Source organism: Microplitis demolitor, chromosome 3 (assembly GCF_026212275.2).
Source record: "Microplitis demolitor isolate Queensland-Clemson2020A chromosome 3, iyMicDemo2.1a, whole genome shotgun sequence".
Taxonomy (NCBI): domain Eukaryota; kingdom Metazoa; phylum Arthropoda; class Insecta; order Hymenoptera; family Braconidae; genus Microplitis; species Microplitis demolitor.
This window is the reverse complement of record NC_068547.1, coordinates 11,068,577-11,096,430: the sequence shown is the minus strand read 5'-3', so window position 1 is coordinate 11,096,430 and position 27,854 is coordinate 11,068,577. Positions and strand designations below refer to the sequence as shown.

Genomic DNA, 27,854 nt, shown 5'->3' with positions numbered 1-27,854 from the left:
GCTAAATTTTCATTAAAAAATATTGAAAAATAAGCCAGTGGTAGTGAGGAGAGACGAGTCACCTTAAAAAAAAAGTTTCACCAAAAAACCAAAAAGATTTTTTTAGTACATAAGTTTATCTTAGATTTGAACAAAGGATTTTTTTTCAATAACTATTTATTTTTTAATTAAACAAAACGAGCAATTTTTGGCAAAAATCAAAGTTTTTTTATTGCACCTTTACCAAAAATTAAAAAATGAATATTTTGTTTATTCGTTCAAATCCAAGATAAATTTATATATTAAAGAAATATTATTGGTTTTTTAATTTCAGATAAGGCAGTCATGAGTTATCCTGCTTACGGCATGGACTTTTTTTTTTAGAGGTTACTCGGTTCTCTCTACTACCACTGGCTCATTTTTCAATATTTTTTTATGAAAATTTTGCCAACTATTCTTGAAATGATGCTTAATAATGTCACAAATTTTAAGAATTTTAATAAAGAAAGTACTCTGAAAAAAAAAATCACAAAAATATGTTTTTTTTTCTTTGTATCTCAGACCCCTTTCCCCCCTTAGTTATTGACATACATTTTTTTCCAATTTTTTTTTATAAGCATGAATTGTTTATTTGAAAAAATAATAAAAAATGATTGTCTTCTACTTTCAATATCATAAATAATATTACTTTTTGATGTTTAAAAAATAAAAGTTTTAGTGAATTCATATTATTCAGTCATTAAAAAATTATATATTATAATAATTTTGGTAATAAGCATTGAGTTTAGAATTAAATTAGATTGATTAAAATAGATATAGAAATCTGCTGACATTTATATATGAGAATAAAAAAGTATCTTTTACAAAGAGAAATATATATATATATAGATATATATTCATATGTAAAAGAGAAAAAAAAAACCAAGTATCAAATTATATTGTTTTGCATTATTTAGTAGATTTATGTTCTCGCGCTTTGTGTCTTGTTCAAATGATAATATATATATATATATATATATATATATATATATATATATATATATATATATATATATATATATGCATCAATAAAAAGATAAATTAATATTAATATATATAAATCATTGAGCGTGAAACAAATTAGTCACAATAAAAAAAAAAAAATAATAAAAATTGGCCTCGTTAATTCGCTCGAATTTGATGAAACATATACGTATGTATACATTTACATAAAATAAAAATTATCATATTTATTGATAGCACATTTACTAAATTAATAAGCGAAATTCCCTTTTTCATCTTTCATGCGGTCTTTGTTTTTTTTAGTTAAACGAGTTTATACAAATTTGACTATTTTATTATACAAAGATAAAATGTTACTTCATTTATATTTGGCTTCATTACAACCATCTTTGTATTCACTTAGCATTTCCCAGTACTCTGTTACATCTTTAGCATCTACTTGAAGGAAACTTGAATTCAATAAATTATTGAGAAAAATTTAAAAAAACTAAATATATATATATTTTTTTTATTGCATATGTAGAAACAATATCTGGGCAACGGTAGGTCCCGCAGGTCAGCTCCAAAACTTCCCGCTGTTTCAAGTTCAAGGAGCTCGAATACATTTTCGAGCTTAAGAATACTCTTGAATGCAATTGTTTATTATGAGCTTTTCAAATTCAAACAAGTTATATTTTATGCTAAAGTTTGAAAATTTAAGGATCGAAAATAATTAAAGAACAAGCGTTTTTGAAATTTTTATTTACAATTATGTTCAATAAAATAAATGTATTCAGGCAGAAATCAATGGAAGTGATTAAAATAAGGATTTAAATGAGTTTTGGCTCAGATCAGAGCTATTTATTTTTTAGTTCTATAGCTGAAAATTTTGAAATCAATCGATCGAGTCATTTCTGAGAAGTTTCAAAAAAACTAAAACATTTTTTTTTTTTCGTATTTCTTGAATATCTTAAAGTTTAATTGATTGGTCGATCTGAAATTTTTAGAAAATTTAGCAGCCAACAAGCTCTTTAGATTGCTACAAAAACCATTCTGATCGATTAATTAGTTGAAAAGTTATAGCAAGCTTACATACGTACACATACATACAGACACTCGGACATCATTCTGAAAATGGCCAGACTAGCTTCCTATGACCCTAAAACGTTGATATCTGATAAAAACTCGATTTTCGAAAGTCGGGGTGAAAACAATGACTCCACGAATTTTTGAAAATTTACAATTTTCTGGGCGGGAACTTAAAAAAGTTAATTATAATTTTCCAGGACATATATGATGCTAAGCTCATTAATATGCAGTAGCACAAGCAAAAATTGCGTAGGGAAAATACTCAACAATTTCATGAAATTATAACTAATAAGTTATTTAAAGCAAAAAAAATTTTATACTTATTTTTTTTTCAACTTTCCGCTATAAAAATCGTAAATTTTCAAAAAAAAGGGAAATTGGTTTCGGTCCAATTTAATAAAATCTAATTTCTAACAGATCTTGAGGTTCTAGGAAGCTATTCTAATTTCAAGATGATATCCGAGTGTGTGTACCGTACGTATATATGTAAATATTCTTTAACTTTTGAACGAAAGAACGAACTGATTTAGCGTTTTTTTATGGCATTTGAAGCGGCTCATTAATTCCAACAATTTGTGAGATATTGAGCATAATCGGTACAGTATATGCGGAAAGATTCCAAAAATACATTTTTTTCAAAAATATTTTTTCGGATAACTTGTTATGTACTCGAAGGATTGATTCCAAAATTTTATTAGCTCTAAAACTTTATAAGCCGCGTCGAATGTCACCTCAACCATAAAAATCGGTTCTTTAGTTCAAGAGAAACCATTGTCAAAAGAATTTAAAAAAAGGGTTTTTTTATTCTAATAAAATCCAAATTGTTAGACTGATTGATGACAGTTGTTTTTGAACGTTAGTAGTTAAAAAAATGCGTCGAATGTCATCTTAACCACCAAAATCGGTTCATTATTTCAAAAGATATTGGTGATTGAAAATTCAAAAAATAACGATTTACTTAATTTTTTTTTTTTTAATTTTTCAAAAACCACTTGATCAATCAATTGCAAAACCTAGTCAGTTCTAGAGCCTAATAAAACGTGTCAATTGCCTCAAAAATCATCTCAATCAGTTAATTCGTTCGAGAGATTTCGCGGTAAAATGAAATGGTGAAGAACAGTTTTTTCTGAATATCTTCTAAAAAATTGGATCGATAGATTTTAAATTCTAATCAGCTCTAGAACTCAATAACCCGCACCGAGTTCTGCCGGAACCATCTTAATCTATTCACATGCACGAGTGAGTCCGTACGAGTTGTAAGTGGAAACCGGTCGTGAACACAGAGAATACAGGACACAGATCATCTGCCGTAATTAGAAATAATTATCAAATTTATGACTCATTTGTGTTTCTTTTTTTTTTTTTTTTTTTATTAATATAAGATATATTTATATATTTTAACAATAAAATGTTCCTACCCCTCAGTCCTTTAAAAATCTTACATTTATTAAATTTTTAATCAAAATCATTTACATTTTTCGTTATTTTTTTTTTTACACATTAAAATTGTGAAAAAACATAAATTCATAAATTGTTTAATTCGCTTTTCCATACAGCTTTTGTATAACAAATTACGAATAACGATTAATTTACGATTCAACAGCGACTTGGATTACAATCGTTTGTAATTTTCAAATTTAACTTATTTACCATAAAAACATTTGGTAGAAACATTTTATTACTAACATACTAATAACTATAAGTGATAAATAATAAGCTATTGCAGTAGTCTTAAATCTCCTAAGAGTATTTATATTAATTAATAATTAATGAGCTAGTTTAAAAATTATTTTACTGTCAAATTTATTAATTGATTATTATTAAAATATTTACGTGATTAGTAACTGATAAATGATTTATTTTTAATTATAAATATGATACATATATAATGAACACTTACATAGCTAATAGATCAACGATACGAAAAAAGCGGTTTTTTTTTGTGTTTCAAATATTATCATTATCACTGATGATTTAATGTTATGAAAAATTACGGACAAGTTTTATTGTATATATACAGTGTAACGACAATTTAAGATGTAACGTTAATAATTCAGTAGCAAGAACATATATTATTAATTATATCCATTCAGTCTCTGCCACCACAATATATATGTATATATATTTACTAATCTCGAATGTGTTTAAAAAAAAAAGTGACGGGTTCTGTGAAAAAAGTCTTTTACAAAAGCCTCGTTGTTAAACTTGAGAAGCATTAAAGGGAAAAAAAAGTTAAAAATAAATAAATCTTGCACTTGATTATGTCATTTAAATGAGGAAAAAAATTAAATGAAACAAGATGTCGAGTTACATATATATATATATATATATATATATATATATATATATATATATATATATATATAAATATATATACATATAGTTATAAGAACAAATAAGATATTGTGTATAAATTCTCAAACCAGTTATTTAAAAACAAACTCATGAACAGGGTATTCTTTTTTTTTGTTTTTTAATATTTACAATATACCATATATTTAAAAAAAGAAAAATTTTGCCGAATATTAACCACCGGCAATTATGATGTTAATCTAATTCACTGTTCGATATGTCAAGTGACTTAAATTGATAATAAATATTAGCAATGATCATTAAATTATGAATTTATCGATAAATTATTCGAATATTTGCTCTTATGATGTGTCGAATAAGATATAGAATGTCACATCTTGTAAAATTCTATACCTTAATATCTTAATTATTTAATAATATATAATTATATAATTAAATGGCAAAAATGTATTTTTTTTTGTTAAATTATAAATACGTTTTTGTAGTATTAATATTTGGCACTGTCATAACCCAGTATCTTAAATTTAATAAAAATAAAATTATTTATCCTTTATAAAATATAAATTTTCATATAAAATATTTTGATATTAAGTTAACATAAAATAAAAATTAACGATACTGGGGAGACACGTTCTGTGCTAATCTTTTTTTAACTATTGATGTTTAATATTTAGTTTTAAAATTAAAAGTTTTTGTTTTTAAATTTAATTTAATTAATCAAATTATTCATTATTATTATTATTAGTATTATTATTATTATTATTAATATTCTCTTAATAATTATCCTTATTATTTAAATCCTTCTAACTCTTGATCGATGAACTGTACAATTAATAAAGTATCCGTGGCCCTCGTGTGGTTCACACATGCAAGTGCCGATCTAAAAATTTCATTCGAAGAAAAAAAAATTAAATTATAATTTATATAAATATATTTAAATTTAAATAATAGTAAGTAATATTTAAAGAAAAATAAATTTAACAAGAAGTAAAAGAAAAAAAAAAATAGAGAGATAAAAAATAATATTATTTTTTTTTCTATTGTACATATGACCAATATTCCCACAAGCTGAATTTTGTTAATAAATGAAGCTATTTTATGAGATACATGTTAAGCTGAATAATAAATAATTTTAAATATTTGTTAATAGCATTTTGAACTATTGAATTCCTTGTGGCTATCAATCGGTTAACACGATTGTGTCTACCAGGTACATCGTATTAGGGTTGTTATAACGTTTACATCATCAATACATTTTAGTTTTTATTATTCGTTAATAATTTATTTATCTCTAGTTTTATATATATATATATATTCATCACGACAATCGGGTTTATTCGGCCCAATACTTAAAACAATTTTAAAATATTCAATCATCCAATGACAAAGAACACTGATATTTATTTATTAATAATAATAATAATAATAATAATAATAATAATAATAATAATAATGAATGTGAATTAGATTTTATGTCTAGTTTATTTACAGTTTATTGATTTGTATATATATATTTTTTTTCTACTTTTATATTACAAATAATTTTAATTATCAAGTATATCAGTCCTACATTTTACACTCACAATCACACGTAATATACTAATTAATTAAATATATTTAATTAAACATTTTTTTTTATTCCAATAAATTTTACTAATATCGAATTACTCTAAATATAATTATTAAGATAATGAATTTATAAAAAGTAGTGTGTGGAAAATAAAATATTAATTATCAGCGTTCTTTATCAATTATTATATATAATAAAAAAATATGATACAGGAAACGGAGATGTGCGATTCAAGTATAAATATTACATTCAAACTAACTACATACTAGATTCCTTGGTGATGATAGAATCATTGGTATTATCGACGCGTATTAAAGTCGACGAATTTATAACAAGACTTCTACTCAAAATAGTTATTCTCTCCATAACACAGGACGCTGATAATCGTGCCTCAGCATCATGATCCCAACATTCTTCCATTGTATCACATATAGATAAAAGACCCTGTAACAAAAAAATTAAAAATTTCTTTTTATGCAAAGTAAGAGACCCAGTATCCTATCAGGGAGCTAGTACCCGATCACTTCATTTATTTGTATATCTATATTCATAAATACATGGAGAGCACTAGTGTCCCTGATCAGGTACTAGGTCTTTTATCTTATAAAATAAATATTTATATTTACTGGATGTTTTCGCCATGTTTCCTGTATAAATGGACGTTCTTTTTTAAGCACAACACTTTCTTGCATATCTTCAAGAGTCGGATGAAGACCAACTTCTTCTTCAAAAGGTAATCTATAATCCCCGATAGGTCCCTATGTAACATTAAATAAAAATGATTATTTTTAATCAAGTATTTATTTATTCATATGTATATAAAACAATCTATAAATATCTTGAGAACTTACATCTTGTACAGTACATCGTGACGCCAGCTCCCAGAGTACTAGACCACAAGCGTACATATCAATACGTAAAAATGAGTCTCGTGTAAAATTTATCGCACCCTCTAATACTTCTGGCGCCATATATCGTCGAGTACCAACCTTTAATATTAATCATCATTTAATTTAAAATAAAAAAAAAGTTGAATAAAATTATAAAAAATAAAATAAAACTTGTAAGTACTTGTCCATGAGTGTCGCCACAAGGTTTTCCAGGTTGAAATATCAACGCAAGTCCAAAGTCCGCAATGCATGCGCTCATGTCGGATTTAAGAAGAACATTTTTAGATTTAAAATCACGGTGTGCTACTGCGGGTTTATAACCATCGGCTTTATTTGCTGGAATTTCTTCATGCAAATGCATTAAACCACGTGCCATTGACTCAGCAATACGACACATTTCAGCCCATGTTACGACATTTGCTTTTAAATAATCACACAATGATCCTTTTTCATGATAAGCTGTTATCAACCAGAATTCAGCTTGTAAATTGTCACCACGTTTTTCCACTCCAATAAATCGTAATATATCTTCATGATTCATGTGAGCCAATTTAAATATTTCTTGTTCTGTTTGCCATGACTGTTTATCCTGCATTGGAAATACTTTAACAGCAACAATATCATTTTTATACTGGGCTTTCCATACAGCACCAAAACGTCCACGGGCTTTTATTTCTACTAAATGAATTGGCCGCAAACCCAAATTTGGTGACGGATGAGGTAATGGAAGAGGTTCTAATGTTGGAACCTATTAAATAAATAAATATAAATAACTTTGATACTATTTTTACTATCAGAGTTTAAAAGATTTTTTTTTGTTTAATCATTAATTTACCTCATTAAAATAGCCAAGTTTTCGTTGTTTGTAACACCAAAACAATGATGACAAAATAATTGTCAATAGTAACATTGGCACCAATACAGATACAATAAGTGTAATTACATGTTGTTCTGGATTTGGTACTGGTTTAAATTCTGTAATGAATAGAACATTGAATAAATAATTATGTTTAATCCTTTCACGCATAAGGGACACATTTGTCCCCGCATAATTTTCCCATTTACAATAATATACTGGCTAAGTAAAATCTTTTTTAGATTTATAATTTTTAATTTTTAATTTTTAATTTTATAGAACTTTTTCAAGTTTTCGCGGAACACCTTCACACGTAATTTTAAAAGTAATAGAAAAAATACAGTGTCCGAAACGTCGTTTGGAAAATCACACAAATAATACATGCTCTCCATATAATGTTCATTCATGCTATACTTCAGATCGTAATTGTTTTGTAGAATTTCATACTATTTAGTATTACAAATAAGTATATACATTTAATAAATTGTATTTTCTACCATAGCTTGTGTTTATTTTGCAGTAAAAGCGTCAAGTTTTTTATTGTAATCAATTGAAAAATGTATACCTAAAGGCATATAGGGATATATGAGTCCCCATTCCAAAAACACCAAAATATACACAATTTCTGTCTTATGTATTAATTTATGTTGAAATAGATCAAAATAGATAGATATAAATAAACAAAAACATTTTTTTACTGTCTTGGAATAGTTATGAACGTGTAAGTGGTTAAATAAAAGTCATATATTTTATTTAAATATATGTTTATATAATTACCATGATCTTTAGAAGGTGGTTCAGTTGGCTGAGGATCCCATGTGTAATTTTGATTACACATATCGCCATCACAACAACAAAAGTACATTTTTCCTTTACGGTCACTACTTTTTTCTACGCAACATTGTTTATCATAACATTCTCTACTGTCTAAGAAACAACCCTATAAATAATTAAATTAAATTAAATACTGTGATATTTTAATTTTTAAAAATCCTCTAAAATAATTTAAACTTGTCGTTTAGTTAAATTTAAAATGAGTGTAAATGTAGCAGATATCAGACGAATTTCAAATTATAAATAGGGTAAATAATTAATAAAATAAGATTTTTTAAAAATGGGCATTTAAAAAATTTTGAAATTAATAAGTGCATTTTTTTATAAATATTATTTTTTAAATTATTTACTCTATTTGTTTATAATTTTAAATTTGTCTGATGTCTGCTACATTCACACTCATGATTTAAAATATTAAAATTATTATAAACATAAGTAATAAACAAATACCTTTAGTTTAACAATAGACTTTTTAGTAACTTCATCAATTTGCCATAGCACATAACAGTGATTTCTTTTGTCTGGTTCAGGTGGCGAACATTTTTCTATTTCTGGACATTTTTTAGATGGATCTTCACATAATGTATCATTATAATATTCACACTGCGTTGAACCTTTAATATCATGGCCAACAACACACGATAAACCTATTGCCCAACATAAATTATCGATAGATAAAATTTTTAAAATAACAAAAACAAATTTAAAAACATTACTGTATTTTTTTTTTTTTGCTAATATTATTATTATTATTATTATTATTATTATTATTATTATTATTGTCAATAAAATTAATAATAATCAATTACACTGCAATTATCATTATCTATTATTAATTACCAGTAAAATTACCTTGGTTAGCAGACAATTAATCATTTTCAAATTTTTTTTCAACAAATTAATTTAAAAAGAAAATAAAAACTAAAAATATGCACATGTAGAAAATTTTAAAAACTACAAGTTCAATTTTCTAAAAAAATTTTGTTTTTTTATAAATTCATCGTTTGTAAAAAATCAAAAAATTATTAGACATCGGCTAAAAGAATTTTTATTTAAATAATTAAATTTAAAACGACTAAATTTTTTTACTAGAAGACAACAATTAAATTTATTTAAATTTTATGAAGAAACTGAAAATAAAAATAACAATATTTGTTTTTTTGATTCCTTGATAGTCTCAATATTCTCAAGTTTACTTATTGTTGTCTTCTAGTAAAACTATCTACGATCCATAATATTAATTTGAATTATTTGGACATGGACGATAAGTACAAAAATAATGATCATTATCATCATAATTAATCCTGATTAAGAAAAATGATTTGCTCTATGTTAAGTGTATATCTATATGTTTTGAATTATTCCAAATCATTTTTTTAAATCAGGGATTGTTTTAAATCATTTAAAATTGTTTTGAATATTTTCAAATACTTTTTCTCAATTAGGAAAATAAATATCCTATAAAAATAAGCTATGACTGCGTATAAGAAAGTACAATGTATTGGAATATAGATTGAGAATATTGAAAAATAAATAATAATTAATTTAAAATATAAACAGAAATTCAGTCTTGGATAGTTGGGTACATAAATCTCTATCAGCTCTTACATCTTAGCAGAAATGTAGCCAACTAAATTCAACAGGCCAACAAAATCTACAAAAACATGACAACAGGAATAAAAAAAAAAGTAAAAATAAATAAAAAAGAAAAAAAAGAAGTTGGTCGGTTGAAATAAGAAGGTCGATTGTTTAAGATTCACTCACAATTACAATAATAAACCCACTCCGATATATATAAATATTTAATAATTATGTTGCTACATAGATATACACATACAAATCCATATATATGTTGTATATATCTATATTTAATTATAATACATACCTAGTAATCCAATAAGGGTAAGATACGAAACTTTATATAAAGACACAGCCATTGTGGAGAGATCACATAGGCATTAAATTAATTTTTAGTCTATTAGCTATTAAGCAAATGGTAGTAATTCATCCACCGACACATGTCTATCTATCTCACTCACTTGGCGTCCACTCACAGCTTATTTTCTTTCTCTTACACTATACTCGATTTTTTATAAATCGAATTTCCGTCATTTTTTATTACCAACAATTTTCTTAAAAAATAAACTAGTCATGTATTTAGCAAGCGAATAATTCACTTTATATTCACTTACCACAGTAATGAAACTATTATTTAAATAAATATATTTTTATAAAGACTTATTATATATTCCAATAATTTATTATTGTAATTATTATAAAAACATAGAAGACGCACGACACGATGCTGAGTTGCAGAGAGCGCTACTAGACGGACGCTTGGATAATTTCTCAGCACACGATTAACTATGGGTTCGTTTTCATTTATTAACTTTTTTTTATCTCTCTTCTTTACACAGAATACTAAGATTATTATTGGTTCAATTTTTCCCTCACTTTTTTATAATAATCAATATAAATATACCACTCGACCAATAAGATTTATTTTTCTGCTATTACGTACTTGTCATTGGTTTAAAATAATTGTGGGTAAAACTAACTATTGGTTTAAATAATTATGAATTAAAACGGCGGGAAATTTTTATTTATTTGAAATATTTAAAATATTGCATTGTAATGAGAAATAATTTTATTTTTGTAAAAAAAAAGAATAATTCGGAAGAAATTTAATTTATATTATTATTTTATTGTTATTATTTATATTTTTTTATAATTATTAATTGGAGTATATATATATATATATATATATATATATATATATCTAATGAATCGTATTATTTACTCATCAAGAATATCAATACATCGAGACAATTTCCTGTATTACGTTTCTATAGTAACGAGGAAGTTGACTGATAAACGAAATGAACGTAAATTCCAACTGCTACATTCAATTTATACTATTGATTTAATTTATTATTTATATAATAATATAATAAAATTAAAAAGTTACTACATTGTTATCATATATAATTATTTTATTGTTAAAAATACAATACACTATTCAAGTAAGTTTCATATAATTAATTAAATAAATAAATAATAAAATTTTATTATATCCTGAAGTTAGAAGACAATTCATAATTTTCGAATTTTTTTTTTCAACAAATCAATTACAAAAAAAAAAAAAACTAAAAATATGTATACGTAGAAAATTAAAAAAACTACATGTGCAATTTTCTAAAATATTTTTTTTTATACTTTATCGTTTTTAAAAAAAAATTCTAAAATTATTAGACGTCGGCTAACTTGAGTATTGTTAAAATTTTATATTGACAAAGTTTATTTTTTATATTAACTTAAACTATATTTTATTTTGTAAAGGTTTATTGTTTAATTAGTTAATAGAACAAAAAAATGATCTCAAAAAAGTGCCAAGAATGTGTAATGTGTAGCCGTGGATTACAATTTTATAATATTCCCGCCGTAAGTTCATCAACAAGAGATACATACACATTTGTAAAAAGTCCACGTGCAGTTTTTCATACCAAGAAAAAGTACCGGAATCCGCCTATGTAAGAAATTATTTGAATTAATATATACAGTAATTAAATAACCAATTTCTCTGATGAGTAAATAATTAATAATAATTTAAGTATTCAACCTTCAGCTTTACCTTGATAATTATTGACGTTATTATTAATTAAAATATATGTACAATTAATGGATAAATAAAACATAAGCGTAAGGGTTGTTTTTAAAAGGGTTACAGGAAATCAATGAATAGTATTCAGGCATCGACATCACAAAAGCTTATACTAGAAACACAATAAGACTACTATGAGTTCGTGTTCATATAAAGACTACTGGAGGGAATGACCGCTCTGGCGATCTTATCGATAGCTTCCATAGGCATTAGATCCTGCTTTATAAATTTATAAATAATACATATCATTTTTTTTTTGTGTAAATGTATATAAGTACTGATAGAAAAATCAAGAACAAATGGATGATATAATCTTCAATAATTTCATACTGTTCATTTATAATCCCATCAGTTTTTTTTTTTTTTTTTTTTTTTTTTTTTTATTGAAGAGTTCAACGGAAATCTAAAAGCTATTTAAATAAAAAGACATTTACATTTTTTTATATATAAATAAATTAGTAAGTAATTACTATTTGCTGGTGAATTTCGCTAATTCACTTTTAGACAGTAAATACTAAAAAGAAAATAACAATTAAGGATATTATCATGAAAAATCCTTCACCTTGAATAGTTACCAAGGGCTTTGGACTTAGCCTAGGTTATTTGATGGATTCGTTTACCAGGTTTGCGATCACCGACTAGGGCTATTAGACGATGAATATATCCATATGTATGATATGTACTTATATACACATAAATGCATGTATAATTTATATATATATATATATATTGTATGTATGGTTAAAACAGTTAGAACATGAGGTATAGTAAAAGTATTATAGTGGTCAAGCAGTTAGAAGCATGCGCAAGTACCAAGTAAATATAATGGTATTGAGTGGTCAGTTCGTCCATAGAATATATTCACAATGTTGGGGTATATGGTACCTGTAGTCTGTATTGAACTGATATATATATATATATATATATATATATATATATATATATATATATATCATAGTGACCGTTGTCCAGCTAGTCGTCGAAGGAACATAAAATTTCTAGCCCGCATGCTAGTTTATACCAATCCTCAGTATCAGTGTTGCCGCGAGCTTTGACGAGTCCGAGCTTTTTTCGGTTACGCGGCTAAAGTATAAACACTAGTCTTCATCATATTATTTTTTACCTCTTAATACTATATACTATTTAAAGTTAAATTATATTTTCGTACTCGTGTAACTGTAACTATTAATATATACCTTAAAAATCTATTTCTTCCGTCTTGATACGATTTCATTAATAATTCAAATAGTTGAGAAAAGACTGTAGGTAATTTATAAAAACTGATCAATTGATTAAGAAACAATTGTCTCTAAATATTAATAGACACATGACGGTCAAGTCAACCTTGATTTAAACTATTTTGATCGGTTATATATTTTTCTTATAAGATCAAAGTTTTTTTATTTATTATAATGATCAATTAAAATCTATTTTTAGTAAAATAATAAACGTTGATGAAAATATAAATTATATATTTATATAGAGTTATAAGAGAATTGATTAAAAACTGGCTTCTTCATTTAAATTATTCTGTTTTTTTACTTATTCTAATCGATACTAAACTTATTTTTTTTTTCTTACGTCCACGCATACACAAAGTATCTTAGCTAACACGAAAGCTGCCAATCTATATTGTCCAATATAATTTATTATTCTTTGTGAGTGGGTCTAAAATATAGTTTCAGTATATATATATAGACCCTAAAAAAAATATAACATTCTTATTTCGTGATTGAGTGATTTGTTATCAAGTGCCGCGTGACTTTTTTAAACGCACTTATAAACTTCTTGGAATATAAAAATAAAATAATTAGCGAATGATATCATCAGAAATTATAATGTCAGCATATTAAGCGACCTACATATTTTATATAAATCATATTTTTTAAATTAAACACCAAAATTTAAGTAAATAAATAAAATAATAATAAATCATGCCGGCTGGATTATCAAGTCTTCCACCGTCTTCTTTTGATTATAATAATTATAAATCACCAGCATTTACAATAATACAACGTGATCATTTGGATAGTACACTACCTATTCTTCATATTAATAATTTTAATAGTAGTGATGATAATGATAATTATAATAATGAAGATTATAATTGTAATGATAAAAAAAATAATTTATCAAAAATTAAAAATGAAAATAATGATTTTTTATCACGTAAACGTATTAGTAAATCAAATGATCATTTAGTACTTGCAAATCTTCAAAATAATCAAGTTAATCCATTGAAAAAAAAACAACATACCAAAAGTCATGATCATCTTTCCAAAGGTGATGATAAAATTAAAATATTAAATGATGATTCATCGTCATTATTTATTGGTAATAATAAATTGGCTATGAATTTATCAACTGAAGATTTTAATGAAGTACTGACGGCTAAATTAAAAAAAATGCAAGATAATAATGATAGACAAGTATCATCAAGTAAAAGTAGTAATAAAAATAATAAAAATAATAATAATAATAATAATAATAATAATAATAATAATAATAATAATAATAATAATAATAATAATAATAATAAACAGTCACCACAAAAAAAACCATTTATAACAACGGTAAAAACAGGAGAATTTTTGATGCCACCACCAGAAGTAGCATCACTACTTGGGATGTCACCAAATGGCTCTTGGATTGGCCACGACCTGGATGACACACACGAAGGTCTTCCACGCTCCAGGTTCCGGCCATTTATTTTCCGCGGTAAACGACCGGAAGTACGTCACAGTAGTCACAATGCTAGGTGTCCTGCGGCCCTTAAAGCTACTGTCGACTTTCCCGTTAACGTTATAAATTCTTCGGGTGTCACTGCTTCGACCTTGGCTAATGAAGTACATGCTCGGAAAGCTACGAATAGCAAATTTAATGAAACGTAAGTTTAAATATATTTTTAGATAAATTTATTCGGTTACTACAAAATGTTAATAAGTTGTGAAACATTATTTATTTTACAAGTCACAGTCTTTATTTTTAAAAAATAAATAAAGAAAATTTTATAGTGGTATCTACTGTGTGAGTTTATTTTAGGGAATTTAAACTTAAGAAGATAATAATTTTGGTATTGTAAAACCACTGTATTAAATTTACTCTCGTATTTCATCTAAAATATGTGATCAATGTAATTAGATTCAAATTTGAAGCATGTTATAGCAATAGGATAAAAAAGGATGTTTCCAAATTTTAATGGTCCAAATTGAGATAATTTTATTTTGTTTTAATAATTTCACAGGTAAATGTTGATATTTTCGACGAATTTATAAGTTTATAAATTTCATTTTTAAATTGAAAATTTTCTGTTCGGAAAATGGGATACCCAAAAATTTCACTTATTTTCTTTAGATATATGTGTTAGAAAAAATATTTACTATCAAAAAAGTTCATTTTTTTCTGGTGTCCTTATTTTGCTCGACTTTATTAATAATTTATTTGTATCATCGAAAAAAATGATCTATAATAATTAAAGCATGACAAAATAATCAATAAAGAATACGATTTTAAAAAGTGATTCTGTCATTATTATTTATAATTAACAGTAAAATTTTTCTAGTCTTTAAGGGGGAAAAAGGGTCTGAGATTAAAAAAAAAAAGCGTATTTTTGTGATTTTTTCTATTTCAGAGTAACTTCTTTATTAATATTCTTAAAATTTGAGACATTATTAAGCATCATTCCAAGAATATTCTGCTAAACTTTGATAAAAAAATATTGAAAAACAATAAGCCAGTGATAGTGAGGAGAACCGAGTAACTTAAAAAAAAAAGTCTCCATGCCGTAGGCAGCATAACTCATGACTGCCTCATCTCAAATCAAAAAACCAAAAAGATTTCTTTAGTACATAAGTTTATCTTAGATCTGAACAAAGGATTTTTTTTTTCAATAATTACTTATTTTTTAATTAAACAAAAGCAACAGTTATTGGCAAAAATCAGAGTTTTTTCTTTTAGGTTTTTTGATTTCAGTTGAAGCAGTTATGAGTTATCGCCTACCACATAGAGACTTTTTTTTTGAGTTGACTCGGTTCTCCCCACTACCACTGTCTTATTTTTTAATATTTTTGAAATGATGCTCAATAGTGTCACAAATTTTAAGAATTTTAATAACGAAGGTACTGCGGCTGTCCAATTTCAAAACACAGTAAGGGACAAATTTTTCAAAATCGATTTTTTAGTGTTTTTAGTTCTAGTAGAGTCTTCTGGACATGATTCAATACGTATTAAAAAAAAATTATTTTTGTCAGTTACTATGTTTTGAAATTGTGCAGCCGTACTCTGAAAAAAATAAATCACAAAAATATGCCCTTTTTTTCGTATCTCAGACCTCTTTTCCCCCTTAAATTATATAACTAGAAGTTTGAACTATTTAGCACTTTATTATTATTTTGAACAATAATTTCTAAAGTGTTTTTTTTTTCTGCGTGCCATATTGGATAAATTTTTGAAAAAAACAGTGAAAAAATTTTATTTAACTGAATTTGAAAGAAGGATTTATTTAAAAGTTTGTATACCGAAAGAAAACTTAATTATTACTTCTAAAAAATTTGTTTTTTTTAAAAGTATAAAATAAAAAAGTGAAAGGTTGGAAAAATTATTCTTACAGTGATCTTCCATGGACGCCACAAACGTTACCCAAAAAGCTGGAGCCATTAAAAAACACAATGCACGTGATATTAAATAATGATGGGTAACATTAAAGTAATAAAAATCGAGTGTGTTATTTTTTTATTTTATCCTGTAGTATCATTAATCCCTTGTCGTTTAAATTATTTATTATTTTTTCAGTAATTCAAAGTAAACAGCTTTTTTTTATTCTTTTCTCGAGAGGTGTCGCCAGTCTTTTCAAAAACCTGCAATAAAAATTAAATAACTCAAAATTTCAATAAAAAAAAACTTTTGAAATAATGATGCAGAGAAATGTAATATTACTCAACACATCATATAATTTTAGTAATTAAGTTTAAATCAATTCACGTTTGAAATTCCCCTGCAGTAGTCGCGTGAGACCGGAAAGTTTGTCGATGCCTGTACCGAAGAATTATACATATTCGTTGCGTTTTGTATTAATTATATATATATATATATATATATGTACATATAAGAATAAAACTAGACACACATATGTGCTCAAGTGAATAAATCACATAATGAAAATTCTCTAGTTTATAGATATAATTTTATTACTACTATTATTATTATTTTTTATATACTATTCCTATTAAGATTGATATCTCTCATACATCCTTATCTGAATAAATATAATTTTCTGCATTACAGTGATCAATCACTTCCCTTTGCAAATATTATGTTTGATAGACGTGTTGTTCGTGGTAGCACACTTGCTTCAGCCTCAAATCTTGTGAGTTAATAATAACTTTGATTTATATATCCCATATATATACATATTTACAATGCATGACCTTTTCAGTGGTCTGAAATTCCACATCTATGTATTATTTTTAGGCTGACTATGAACAATCACAAGCAGCGAGACAAGCAGAAGCGCGCAGAAAACAATTGTCAAAAAAAAAAGCACAAATTCAAGCAACAAGATCAATGATGATGAAAATGTCTACACCTCCTCCAATTCCAGGAAGAAAACACGAACCTGTGCAAACAGAATTATATCTTGAAGAAGTAATTATTTGAAAAATTTTTTATTGCAGAAATAAGTTGTAAAATTATATAATTTTTATTGAATCAACTCTCATTGTAATATATTGTTTATTATTTCAGTTGCTTGAGAAGCCACAGGAATCTGAAGCTGCAACACAAACAGATTATTTTTTGGACAGACCACCAACACCTTCTTTTTGTCCTGGAAAAGTAGGTGTGGATGCTGAAACTCAAATAGGACCTGGTGATGTAAATATATATATATATATATATATATATATATATATATATATATATATATATATATATATATATATGTATTAGGGTTGTCCTTAAAAATTAAATTTTCTCGGATGTCCTGTATAAAAAGCTTCTTTTTAGTGAACAAATAAGTTGGAAATTTAATTAAAAAGAATACGTGACTTAAGACGATCAAAGTTCATTTTTCGCTATAATCGCGGTCTTTTTTTTAATATTTCATGAAATATGCAAGTTAAAGGAAAAAATCATAGGAACAATTTTGTAGGAAATTAAATTCTCGACAAAAAAAGGTCATGTTCATTTTTTTTTATAAAATGTGTATTTATGAAGATATTTAAAAAAAACTTTTCTAGATCATATCAATTGAACATTTTAAGGGGACCCGGTGATCTAGAGGTTGAAAATTTCATGATTTTAAAAAAAATTTTTTTTTATATCTTAATAAAAATCAAACCTTTTGAAATTTTGAGGGATTATTTTATTGTTATTAAAATATACAAAAATCCTTACAGCTAAGAAAAAAAATTATTTTTAATATTTAAAAGATGGCGTTGACGCCAGCTCCTTTAAAAAAAGGGACCCGGGCGGCGTAGAACAATTCAGCTCTTCTATGGGTCTGAAACAAAAAAATTTAATGGATTTTCAATCAGTATAAATATACCTATCGCAGGAACTAGAATAAAAAAAAAAAAATTTTTTTGAAGAAGTTGCACTTTGTTGAAATTTGTAGTCCAAAAATTGCATTTTTTTTCTTAACATTTTGCATGTTAAAAAATAGAAATATTCAACGCAAAAATTTTATTCTAGTTCCAGCGATAGCTGTTAGTGTATTAAATAACATATTTAAATTTGAAAGCAATCGACCGTATTTTTTTTTCCCTACGTAAGGCAGAAAAAAGTAGTTTCGAGATAAACGCGTTTAAAATTTTAGTCAAAGAAATTCTGAAGAATAGTTTTCTTGACTATAGATTTGAACATATACTTACGATTAATCAGCTATTCCAGCACCATATTTTTTTCTTGTGCATTTCTTCGGTTTTTCTTGTTTTTCATTATATGTTGACTTGTTTATCATTATTATAACTACACGGAAAGTATATTTTGATAAAAATTACTCTGTAATTTCGAGTAATCCTGAGCCGTTGCAAAAAATTGGTATTTTTTGTTTAAAATTTAAATTTTTTGTTTAAATATTAACATCGATAGACTATGTTTTACTCTACTATTGAGTAATTTTTTAAAAGTCTTATATTTAATCGATTATTGTGAATATCTCATCAACTTTTACTCCATGCGATTAATTTTTACTCCCCAATATATCATTCTTTTAAACCCATTATTTTTTTGATGAAAAACTGCTTCTAACACAAATAAATTTTCTTGTCTATATGGAAGTAATTTTTACTCTAAACTGCAGAGTAATATTTCAGTAGTCTCCGTTAATCTTCGGTTAATATCGGATTCGATTAAATGTCTTATTTTGCTCGCGACAACTGACATGTTACGCACACAAACGTAGACTTGGAAAAAAAACGATCTCTGTATCTCTCTATAACTTGATATTCATTTTAAAATTAAAAAAAAAAATTTGTATCTTTTCTTACCAATACAATACGAGTAATTTTTTTTTATTCTTTTTCAAAATATTTATATTAATTCATATTCTAAGGCAATTAGATGGTTTTTAAATTTTTTATAAAAATTTCAGCCTATTTATTGTAATTTTTATTGTAATTCAATATAAATTTTATAAATTGAATCATCACCTTTTAATCATAACCGACGAGTAAAAATTGAACTAGAGAGAATTTATTTAGACAGCCGCTAGGTGTAATTTTTACTCGTAAGTATGAGTAAAATATCGTAATTCAAAAGTAAAAAGTCGTAATGGCCCAAGATTACTCGATATAGAGTAATTTTTAGAATAAATAACATGGCAATATTCATACGAAAGTTATTTCCGTGTAGGTATAGAATTCGAAGCAGGTGTTTTCTGCCGAACATTAGAATAAAAATTACTCACTCGGCCGGCCTGCTAAATAGCTTTTACACGGAGAGAAATGTATGGTACTTATCGCCATACTCTTATTACAGTATTGCAGCAAGTACCATAAGTATGGCGTTATTCACCATACTGTATAGTACAGAAAATTTTACGTAGCTTACATGTCTGTATTCGCTCTGAGTGAAGCCATGGTAGGGGAAATCAAATTGACTAAAGCGTTTGCAGTGGTTACTTTCGGAGTTACGGGAGGCTATGATTACTGAAATTGTAAGCAAGCACACATGAAAGTATTTATTTTGTTATTATTTAATTATTTATTTTTCATTTTGATTTTTTTCTTAGTATCATATTTTGACTTTGATATGAATTTCAAACAACTTAACCTAAATGCTTACTGCAATCTTTTTTATTTTTTATCATTATACTTACTTATTGTTGGTTCGTTTAGCTAAAAAACAAAACTGCAATTACTATAAAACTGTCACATATTTTTTACAACTTTTTTTTTTACTATTATTTATAATATTTATTTATTTTTATGTTTCTTGCTATTGACATACGTATAAAAACATACTCTGACAGCCTCCCGTAGTTCATATTTTGTCTGGCGCTGCAGTCACACTCATAGCGAATAGCAGAATTGACCAGACAAGTATGGGCTTGAGACCCATACTACATTGAAGAAACGGCAATGCCACTAGGGCATTCCGCAATAGATCTTTGTGCGGTAGTCAATACACTATCGGATTACTACCCATACCGCTTAGATGTAGCGGCAATTCTCCGTCGATAAATAGATGAAAATTTATTTATGTAAACAAGTGTAAATGTATCATTGTGTATGTTAGGAAATAATTGTTATTTAAAATATATGTGAATTGTTAGTTGTGTTTTTTTAAACCATTCATTCATAAACCAAAAATTTATAAAAAATAATATATGTTAAAATATAAAAAAAATATATTTTTCATATAAAAAAATGTATTAAAAATACATAAAAAATATACAAATATGTATGAAAATATATTTTAAATAGCTAACTTTTGGCCGATTTTCGTATATATTTTAAATATATTAAAAATATATCTTAAAGCACATAAAAGTTATAGTTATGAAAATATAAAAAACATGTATCAAAATAGATTTTTTTATATAAATTTTATATATTTTTTTTTCCTAGTTTGTTGGTTACAATAAAAATATAATTTTTATATATATTTTTAACATTTCCATAATTTTATTTTTTTATATTTCAAATATATTGTTAATTTATTTTTTTAATATTTATTAATATTATACATAATTTTTTTATATTTTTATTTATGTATTTTTAATATATTCTAAGATAAATTTTTAACATATTTAAAATATTTAAAAAATATATGAAAATCGACCAAAGGTTATCTATTTAAAATATATTTTTTATATGTTTATATATTTTTAACACATTTTTTTTGCATGAAAAGTATATTTTTTTTATAAATTTTTTTTCATGGGGGATATAACCTATTTTTTGAATCAAATGAACTTTGGTAATACTACAATATTAGCATAAGTAATTTCATAATATTGAATAGTGTTATCTACCAGAAGCATTGTGGATACCGCCAAGCAGTATGGGCTTGACGCCCATCCTGCCATAGGCTCATCCGCAATGACTATCGTGAATGTTATCATTCCCGTGATGGTCAAATCATCTATACTTACAATTTTTAAGCCAATGAAAAAATCTTTGCTACCATACAGTATGGTCCAAACGACCATACAGCATAGTAGTATCCGTGAAAAATTTCTCTCCGTGTAGAACATGAAATACTGGGAATATCATCACCATATTTTAACAGTATATTTTTGAAATACTATACTTTCGAAATATGAAAAAAAAAAAAACAAAAATTTTTTTTCGAAATTTCTAAACCACCGGGTGCCTTTAAGGATTACGAATGTTAAAGATACCGTTTTTTTCTTAAATATAGACAACTTCGTAACTCGTAACATATCAATCATTAATGTTTGTTATAGTTTCTGTATACTTAGAAAAACGTTATTTTTAACATTTGTAATTCTTAAAACGCGCACTAAAAAAAAAAATACTGTTTTCAAGTATCTGCGTGCTTGAATCCTCCCGAGAAAATTATTTGTTTAATCTTAGTAATAATGTACTCCAACCAAGAATATTTTTTCAAAATAAGTATAAAAATTCTTAAATCAAGAAAATATTACTTGGTTGGAGTATATTTTTACTATGATTAAACAAATATTTACTCGGGAGGATTCAAACACGCAGATGCTTGAAAACAGTATTTTTTTCAGTGCTCAATTCGTACGATCTAAAAAAAGTTTTTTTAAAAATGTCTTCATAAATACACATTTTATAAAAAAAATGACCATGAACTTTTTTATCAAAAATTTAATATCATACAAAATTGTTTCTATGACTTTTTCCTTTAATCTACATATTTCATAAGATATATAAAAAAACCGCGATCGTATCGAAAAATGAACTTTGATCGTCCTGAGGCACGTATTCTTTTTACTTAAAAAGAAAAAATCAAATTCCCCACGTATTTTTTCACTGAATAGAAGCTTTTTATGGGGCGCCTGAGAAAATTTAATTTTTAACTACCACTCTAATAGATATGTTTTATGCAGCTTAAAAAAAAATGATATAATTATGAAATAATATATTTCAGCTCTTTGACTTCGATACGGAAGTTCAACCTATCCTCGAAGTACTGGTAGGAAAGACGATAGAACAGGCCTTAATTGAAGTACTAGAAGAAGAGGAACTTGCTGCTCTTAAAGAGCAACAAAGAAGATTCCGCGAATTACGAGTTACTGAAAAAGTTGAAAAATTACGATTAGAAGAGCAGGAACGAAGACTTAGAGAAGAAAAAGTATCATACTATTAATAATATTATTATTGTTAATTTAAATTATTAAATATATATTTATCTATTTTTTATTTTTTTTTCGTGTAAGGAACGACGACTTAACCAACATGAAGAAGCGTTAAAAATACAAAAAGAAACAGAAGAACGTGTTGCAGCAGCAGTTTTGTTGACTGGTTATGTCGCTGAACTTTTACCAACTGTATTGGATAGATTAAAAATGTCTGGGTATTTATTGGACGAAATAAAAGAGGATACAGAAGAAGGTTTCATGCCTTGGATTGTAAATGAAGTGAAAAAAGAAATGAATACTATGGTGGATAGTAGAAAATTACTTGAAGGTAATTTAAAATGTCATTATTTATTTAAAAAAATTTAAGTTTTACAATAATCAGTATGGACCGTATAATATACTTATCTTAAAGCTTAAATGAAAAGGTGTTAAAGTTTCTACATATATCATAAATCTTTAAGTAAATACTGTTCCAATGGTCTAGACGAGCAAAACAATAAGTCTCCAGACCTAAACCTTAAATCTTAAAACTTAAATTATTTTGGGGACCTAAAATTTAAAATTTACTTATATACTACTTGAACTTGTACTGTCGCCTTCGGCTTTCAAGAAATAGTAAATGCAATTGTATTCAATTGTTAAGTTTCAAAACGATACTTATACCTGGTGTAGACATGTCGCCACGTATTTGATCTCTAAAATGATAATAATAATAATTATTATTATTATTATTTCTGTGTTGTTTACTCCAGTGACCATAAAAAAAAAAGAATCTGAAAAACGGTTGACCCTGTGAGTCAACCCCAAAACTTCCCTCTGTTATCGAGCTACGAAAGCTTGAAAACGTTATTATTGGTAAACTTTTTGAATTCAAAACATGGCTGGACTTAATATATACACAATTCATTAAAAAAAAAGTAACTTTTGTCAATAAATCAACTGGCTTGCACGTGCTTTGCGATAATCGAAAGAGCTACCCGATGAAAAAATTTTTTGTCTAATCATATATAACTATGCATAATCATATATACATGATTGGATCCAAAAATTGGCCAGGTCTAATTATATATAATCAGATATGATTAGATATAATCATGCATGAGCGAATATAGTCATTTTTTAAATCTTATTTAGAATATCTGTCAATTATTAATTAAGTAATTTAATTAAGATTTATTGCCTTCATCAATAAAAAAAAAAATATTATCCGGTGACTACTATTTTACTACGAGTTCACCCGTCCAATTAATGTCCCACGTCGATGCTGCTTAACTTTGGTTATCGATGGATTGTAGTCTGAATCTCTAGTCTGTTATACACTTATAATCAAGGAAAGTTGATGGCATTACTTGAATCGAATAATCAAGTCGATAAATTCTACGTAAACAATGCACCTACCCATACAAAGTTTGGAAACCGGCCATGGATAGCCCATCGCCGGGTGAAGTATGATGATTAACGGCTGGTCATTGACAATTTTTAATAGCCCATGAACGGCTGAATATACAAATGATAACCCCGGCCCATTAATGGCGCTCGACTATCGGCCGATTAATGGCAGCCGGCAATCAGCCAAGCATGTAAATGAATTTAATTAAAAAATAATTTTTTTTGTATTAACCTAATAGAATTCATGATCATTAACGTTTAAACTATTTAAGTAGGGTAAATGATGTGAAAAAAATTTGGTGAAAATTCTGCTGCGTTCTGAGCGCGAACTGTCGTCCTTCTGATTACTGGATCCGAACGATGGCTGCTGGACGAAACTTCTAATGTTGAACTAATATTTTTGAATGATCTACATATTCATTCTACTACAACCACTCGATTTTATAAAATATAAAGAGCAATTTAATTAATATTTTCGATTAGTTAGAAAAATAAAAATAAGAATTTCGTACAATTTTATTATAATTACATAATTTTTTAAAATAAAACTTATTAAATTAAGTTGATTATTTATCAAGAACCCATTTGAAATATCTTGCTCTACCACTATTATTAAAAATCACATTTATTATAAAAATGTATGTATTATTTTTTTATTAAATTAATTATTATAAATAAAGTTATAAAAGTGCGGTTGTTGGTTGCAAATAATAACGAACTAAAGAATATTTTAATTGTTAGTGGTAAATAACTTTAATCGGAAAATTAAAATATATCATTGATTAAAAATTAGTTCAAATCCAAAAAAATAATAATTATTAATTAAAGGAAACTATAATAATAAGTTATTTGTATAATTAATAATTGATTAGTAGATTTTTTTATTTGACAAAGTCATGGACCACTGATTCACTAACAGTATCCCAACGTTGCAAAACGATAATCGGCCAGTCATAAGTAGCCATTCATTGGCCAGCCATCGGCAACGTCGTTTAAAATATTAAACGGCTGCTAGTAATTAACCATGCTTGGGCCATTACTAATTGCCAATGCTTGGCCGAGTGACGGCAGTCAGACATCGGCCGATCTACGGCATTTTTTCCATTAACGGCGACTTTGTATGGGTAATGATAAATTTAGTTTTGTACATAAATTACAAGAGAATTCATTAGATACACATAATCAAATCTATTTATCTATAAACTTATAAATATTTGTATATAAATCGATATCGATTTATACTTTTTAATTGCTGCCGAAACCTTTAAATATTTTTTAAGTATTGGGGATTCAAGTTTGATTGATAGTTGACAAAATAAAAATTTTATAACATTGATATTAAAAAATTGTCATATTATTTAATATATTTATTAAAACTATATGCATAATTAAATATTTATAGATTTCATATCAATAAAATCTAATCAGATTTAATCATACGTAGACATCTATAACAACATATAAGTTTATATCAGCCATGTCTGATCAGATCTAATTATATGTAAACCCATATATGATCAGATCTAATTATGTATAGACTCATATATAATCAGATCTGATCATATACACTGAAAAAAAAGTTTTCTACGCCGCACGATCCAGTATCGCTACTGTCACTATACACACTTTACGGAACACCGGATCCAGCGTAAAATAAAAATTTCCAAACGAGAGAGCTTCTGTCAATAACTTTGAATGATCATTAAAATAAGAATCATCCAAGTACTGAGTAATGAATAAAATTTGGTCATTATTAAAATGCAGTATTTTTTTAACCTTGGAAGATGATGGTTCGTCTGACGGTTTCATTATAATTGAATTAATTGTTATTCTACTTACCTTAGATGGTAACTATTATAATTTCTGATGGTAACTGTTACCATTTGAATTATAAATAAAACTGTTTAGAATAACAATAATAATTAACTCTAGTTAACATACAGGATTGTAACAATTATTATAAATTTGGTGAATGTTACAATCTAGATGATCATACAATCATCTAAATAGTATTCACTACTATCGGATTGATGGTAGAAAATTTTACCATAACTAAATAGTAATTTCTATTTAATTTTCTCCGTGTAGGATAAAAAAACCTACACACATACACGCGTCCGGACATTCATCTGAAAATGGTCAGAATAGCTTCTTCAGACGTCAAACCGTCAACATGTGATTTTCGAAAATCGGACCGAAACCAATAATTTCTCATTTTTCTAAAATTTTCAATTCTCGAAGCGGGAAGTTAAGAATTTATTTTCTTCCATTTAAAATAAATAATATTTTTTTTATTTTTACAGATATCATAAAAGAAATTTTGGAAAATCGAGCTGAAATGTATAGTAAAAAAGCAGAAGAGTATGATACAGATAGCACTAGATCATTAACAACTCCAAAAAAAGAGAGTGAAAATGGAGAAAATGAAGATGTTGATAAAGCTAAAGATGAATCTAATAATTTTACCACTCATGAATCAATGTTAAGCGATTAAAATACAAATATAATGATTAATTGAGTTGTCGTACTTAATCCTCGTCTAGCCGATCGTTTAATGCAAAGCCACTTTCTACATCAAATGTTAGTCTTTTCTTTTTAATTCATTTTATTTATTTATTTATTTATCTTTTTTTCAATAAATGAGAGAGAAAGACCACTTGAACCAGCAGCTACGCAGCGTGTATTATAGCTAGGATTTCATCCCCTGCATGGTTGCTATACTGTATATATACCATCATATATGTCCACCTTTTATACTACATTAGAGCCGGTGTACACAGCTGCGAAACAAATCCATCAGCTCGACTGTCCCCACCCCATGACTCTCGTGATCAAGCTCGACACCACCGAGGAACCTCCAATGTGCTATATCCGATGAACAAACATCCCTGGTCACAAGCCCACAGCTATTAAAAATCAATTATTGATTTCTCTTCGTCAAGACCATATACTTAACACTTAAAAAAAATTAATCTTCAATTCTGTGCATTATTTCTGAATAAACAAAATTGAAATAGTGATCAGAATGTGTTTTTATAAATCTCAATATATGAAGAAAAAAAAATACGTTTACATTTTTAATTTTATTTATGAAAAATATATATACATATTTAATAATAAATGAATGTTAATATAAAATATATAATATAAGAAATGATGAAATAATAAAAAAATAAAAATTGTAGACGTTTTAAAGTTTTTTTGTTACGTATATTTACTATATAAGTACTAGAAAATTAGATGATTCAGTATATGACGTGTATACTACTTTGTTGAAATACTGATAAAAATTTTCACTTAATAACAAGTTTTAAAAAAAAATCTGATAAAAAAAAGCACAAACATGTTAATGAGAAAATTATGAGATTTAAAATATTACGGCGCAGCTGAAAATTTTACCCTATTTTCATGGTATATTTTTTTAATATTATTTCTTCTCTTTCCGGCAAGTTGTTAAGACTCAATTATTTTTATGAAAGAGTCATTAAAAAATCCATAAA

At 26.2% G+C, this 27,854-nt stretch overlaps 2 protein-coding genes across 6 annotated transcripts; one reads left to right on the top strand and one right to left on the bottom strand.

Annotated features, from left to right (window-relative positions):
• Nucleotides 1–4,440: 4,440 nt before the first annotated feature.
• On the bottom strand, nucleotides 4,441–10,853 carry LOC103570549 (activin receptor type-2B). 2 transcript variants are annotated; one of them, XM_014441172.2, is made up of 9 exons: nucleotides 10,398–10,853; nucleotides 8,963–9,159; nucleotides 8,456–8,618; nucleotides 7,658–7,797; nucleotides 7,004–7,570; nucleotides 6,784–6,921; nucleotides 6,559–6,690; nucleotides 6,199–6,376; nucleotides 4,441–5,242 (listed from the first exon to the last, which is right to left on the bottom strand). In XM_014441172.2, exons 1-9 carry the CDS (start codon nucleotides 10,447–10,449, stop codon nucleotides 5,223–5,225), a joined length of 1,587 nt encoding a protein of 528 aa, XP_014296658.1. In that variant the 5' UTR covers nucleotides 10,450–10,853; the 3' UTR covers nucleotides 4,441–5,222. The 2 variants fall into 2 exon arrangements, with proteins under 2 accessions (XP_014296658.1, XP_053593251.1); XM_053737276.1 differs by lacking the exon at nucleotides 4,441–5,242 and having other exon boundaries at nucleotides 5,370–6,376.
• A 2,310-nt stretch (nucleotides 10,854–13,163) lies between these two features.
• LOC103570551 (radial spoke head protein 3 homolog) lies at nucleotides 13,164–27,410 on the top strand. Of its 4 annotated transcripts, none has more exons than XM_053737274.1 (8): nucleotides 13,164–13,435; nucleotides 13,773–15,060; nucleotides 17,457–17,538; nucleotides 17,643–17,816; nucleotides 17,916–18,044; nucleotides 22,755–22,958; nucleotides 23,044–23,293; nucleotides 26,658–27,410. In XM_053737274.1, exons 2-8 carry the CDS (start codon nucleotides 14,108–14,110, stop codon nucleotides 26,846–26,848), a joined length of 1,983 nt encoding a protein of 660 aa, XP_053593249.1. In that variant the 5' UTR covers nucleotides 13,164–13,435; nucleotides 13,773–14,107; the 3' UTR covers nucleotides 26,849–27,410. The 4 variants fall into 4 exon arrangements, with proteins under 4 accessions (XP_053593249.1, XP_053593248.1, XP_053593250.1 ...); XM_053737273.1 differs by having other exon boundaries at nucleotides 13,164–13,439; XM_053737275.1 differs by having other exon boundaries at nucleotides 13,164–15,060; nucleotides 17,916–18,005.
• Nucleotides 27,411–27,854: the final 444 nt, after the last annotated feature.

Excerpts from the sequence above, each read along its gene's own strand:
- LOC103570549 (XM_014441172.2), bottom strand. The coding sequence starts at position 10,449 with ATGGCTGTGTCTTTATATAAAGTTTCGTATCTTACCCTTATTGGATTA. Across the intron at positions 8,619-8,962 it reads AGTCTATTGTTAAACTAAAG|GGTTGTTTCTTAGACAGTAG; the intron begins GTATTTGTTTAT and ends AATTATTTATAG. Across the intron at positions 6,377-6,558 it reads AAACATGGCGAAAACATCCA|GGTCTTTTATCTATATGTGA; the intron begins GTAAATATAAAT and ends TTTTTGTTACAG.
- LOC103570551 (XM_053737274.1), top strand. The coding sequence starts at position 14,108 with ATGCCGGCTGGATTATCAAGTCTTCCACCGTCTTCTTTTGATTATAAT. Across the intron at positions 17,817-17,915 it reads CAGAATTATATCTTGAAGAA|TTGCTTGAGAAGCCACAGGA; the intron begins GTAATTATTTGA and ends TTATTATTTCAG. Across the intron at positions 18,045-22,754 it reads CTCAAATAGGACCTGGTGAT|CTCTTTGACTTCGATACGGA; the intron begins GTAAATATATAT and ends AATATATTTCAG.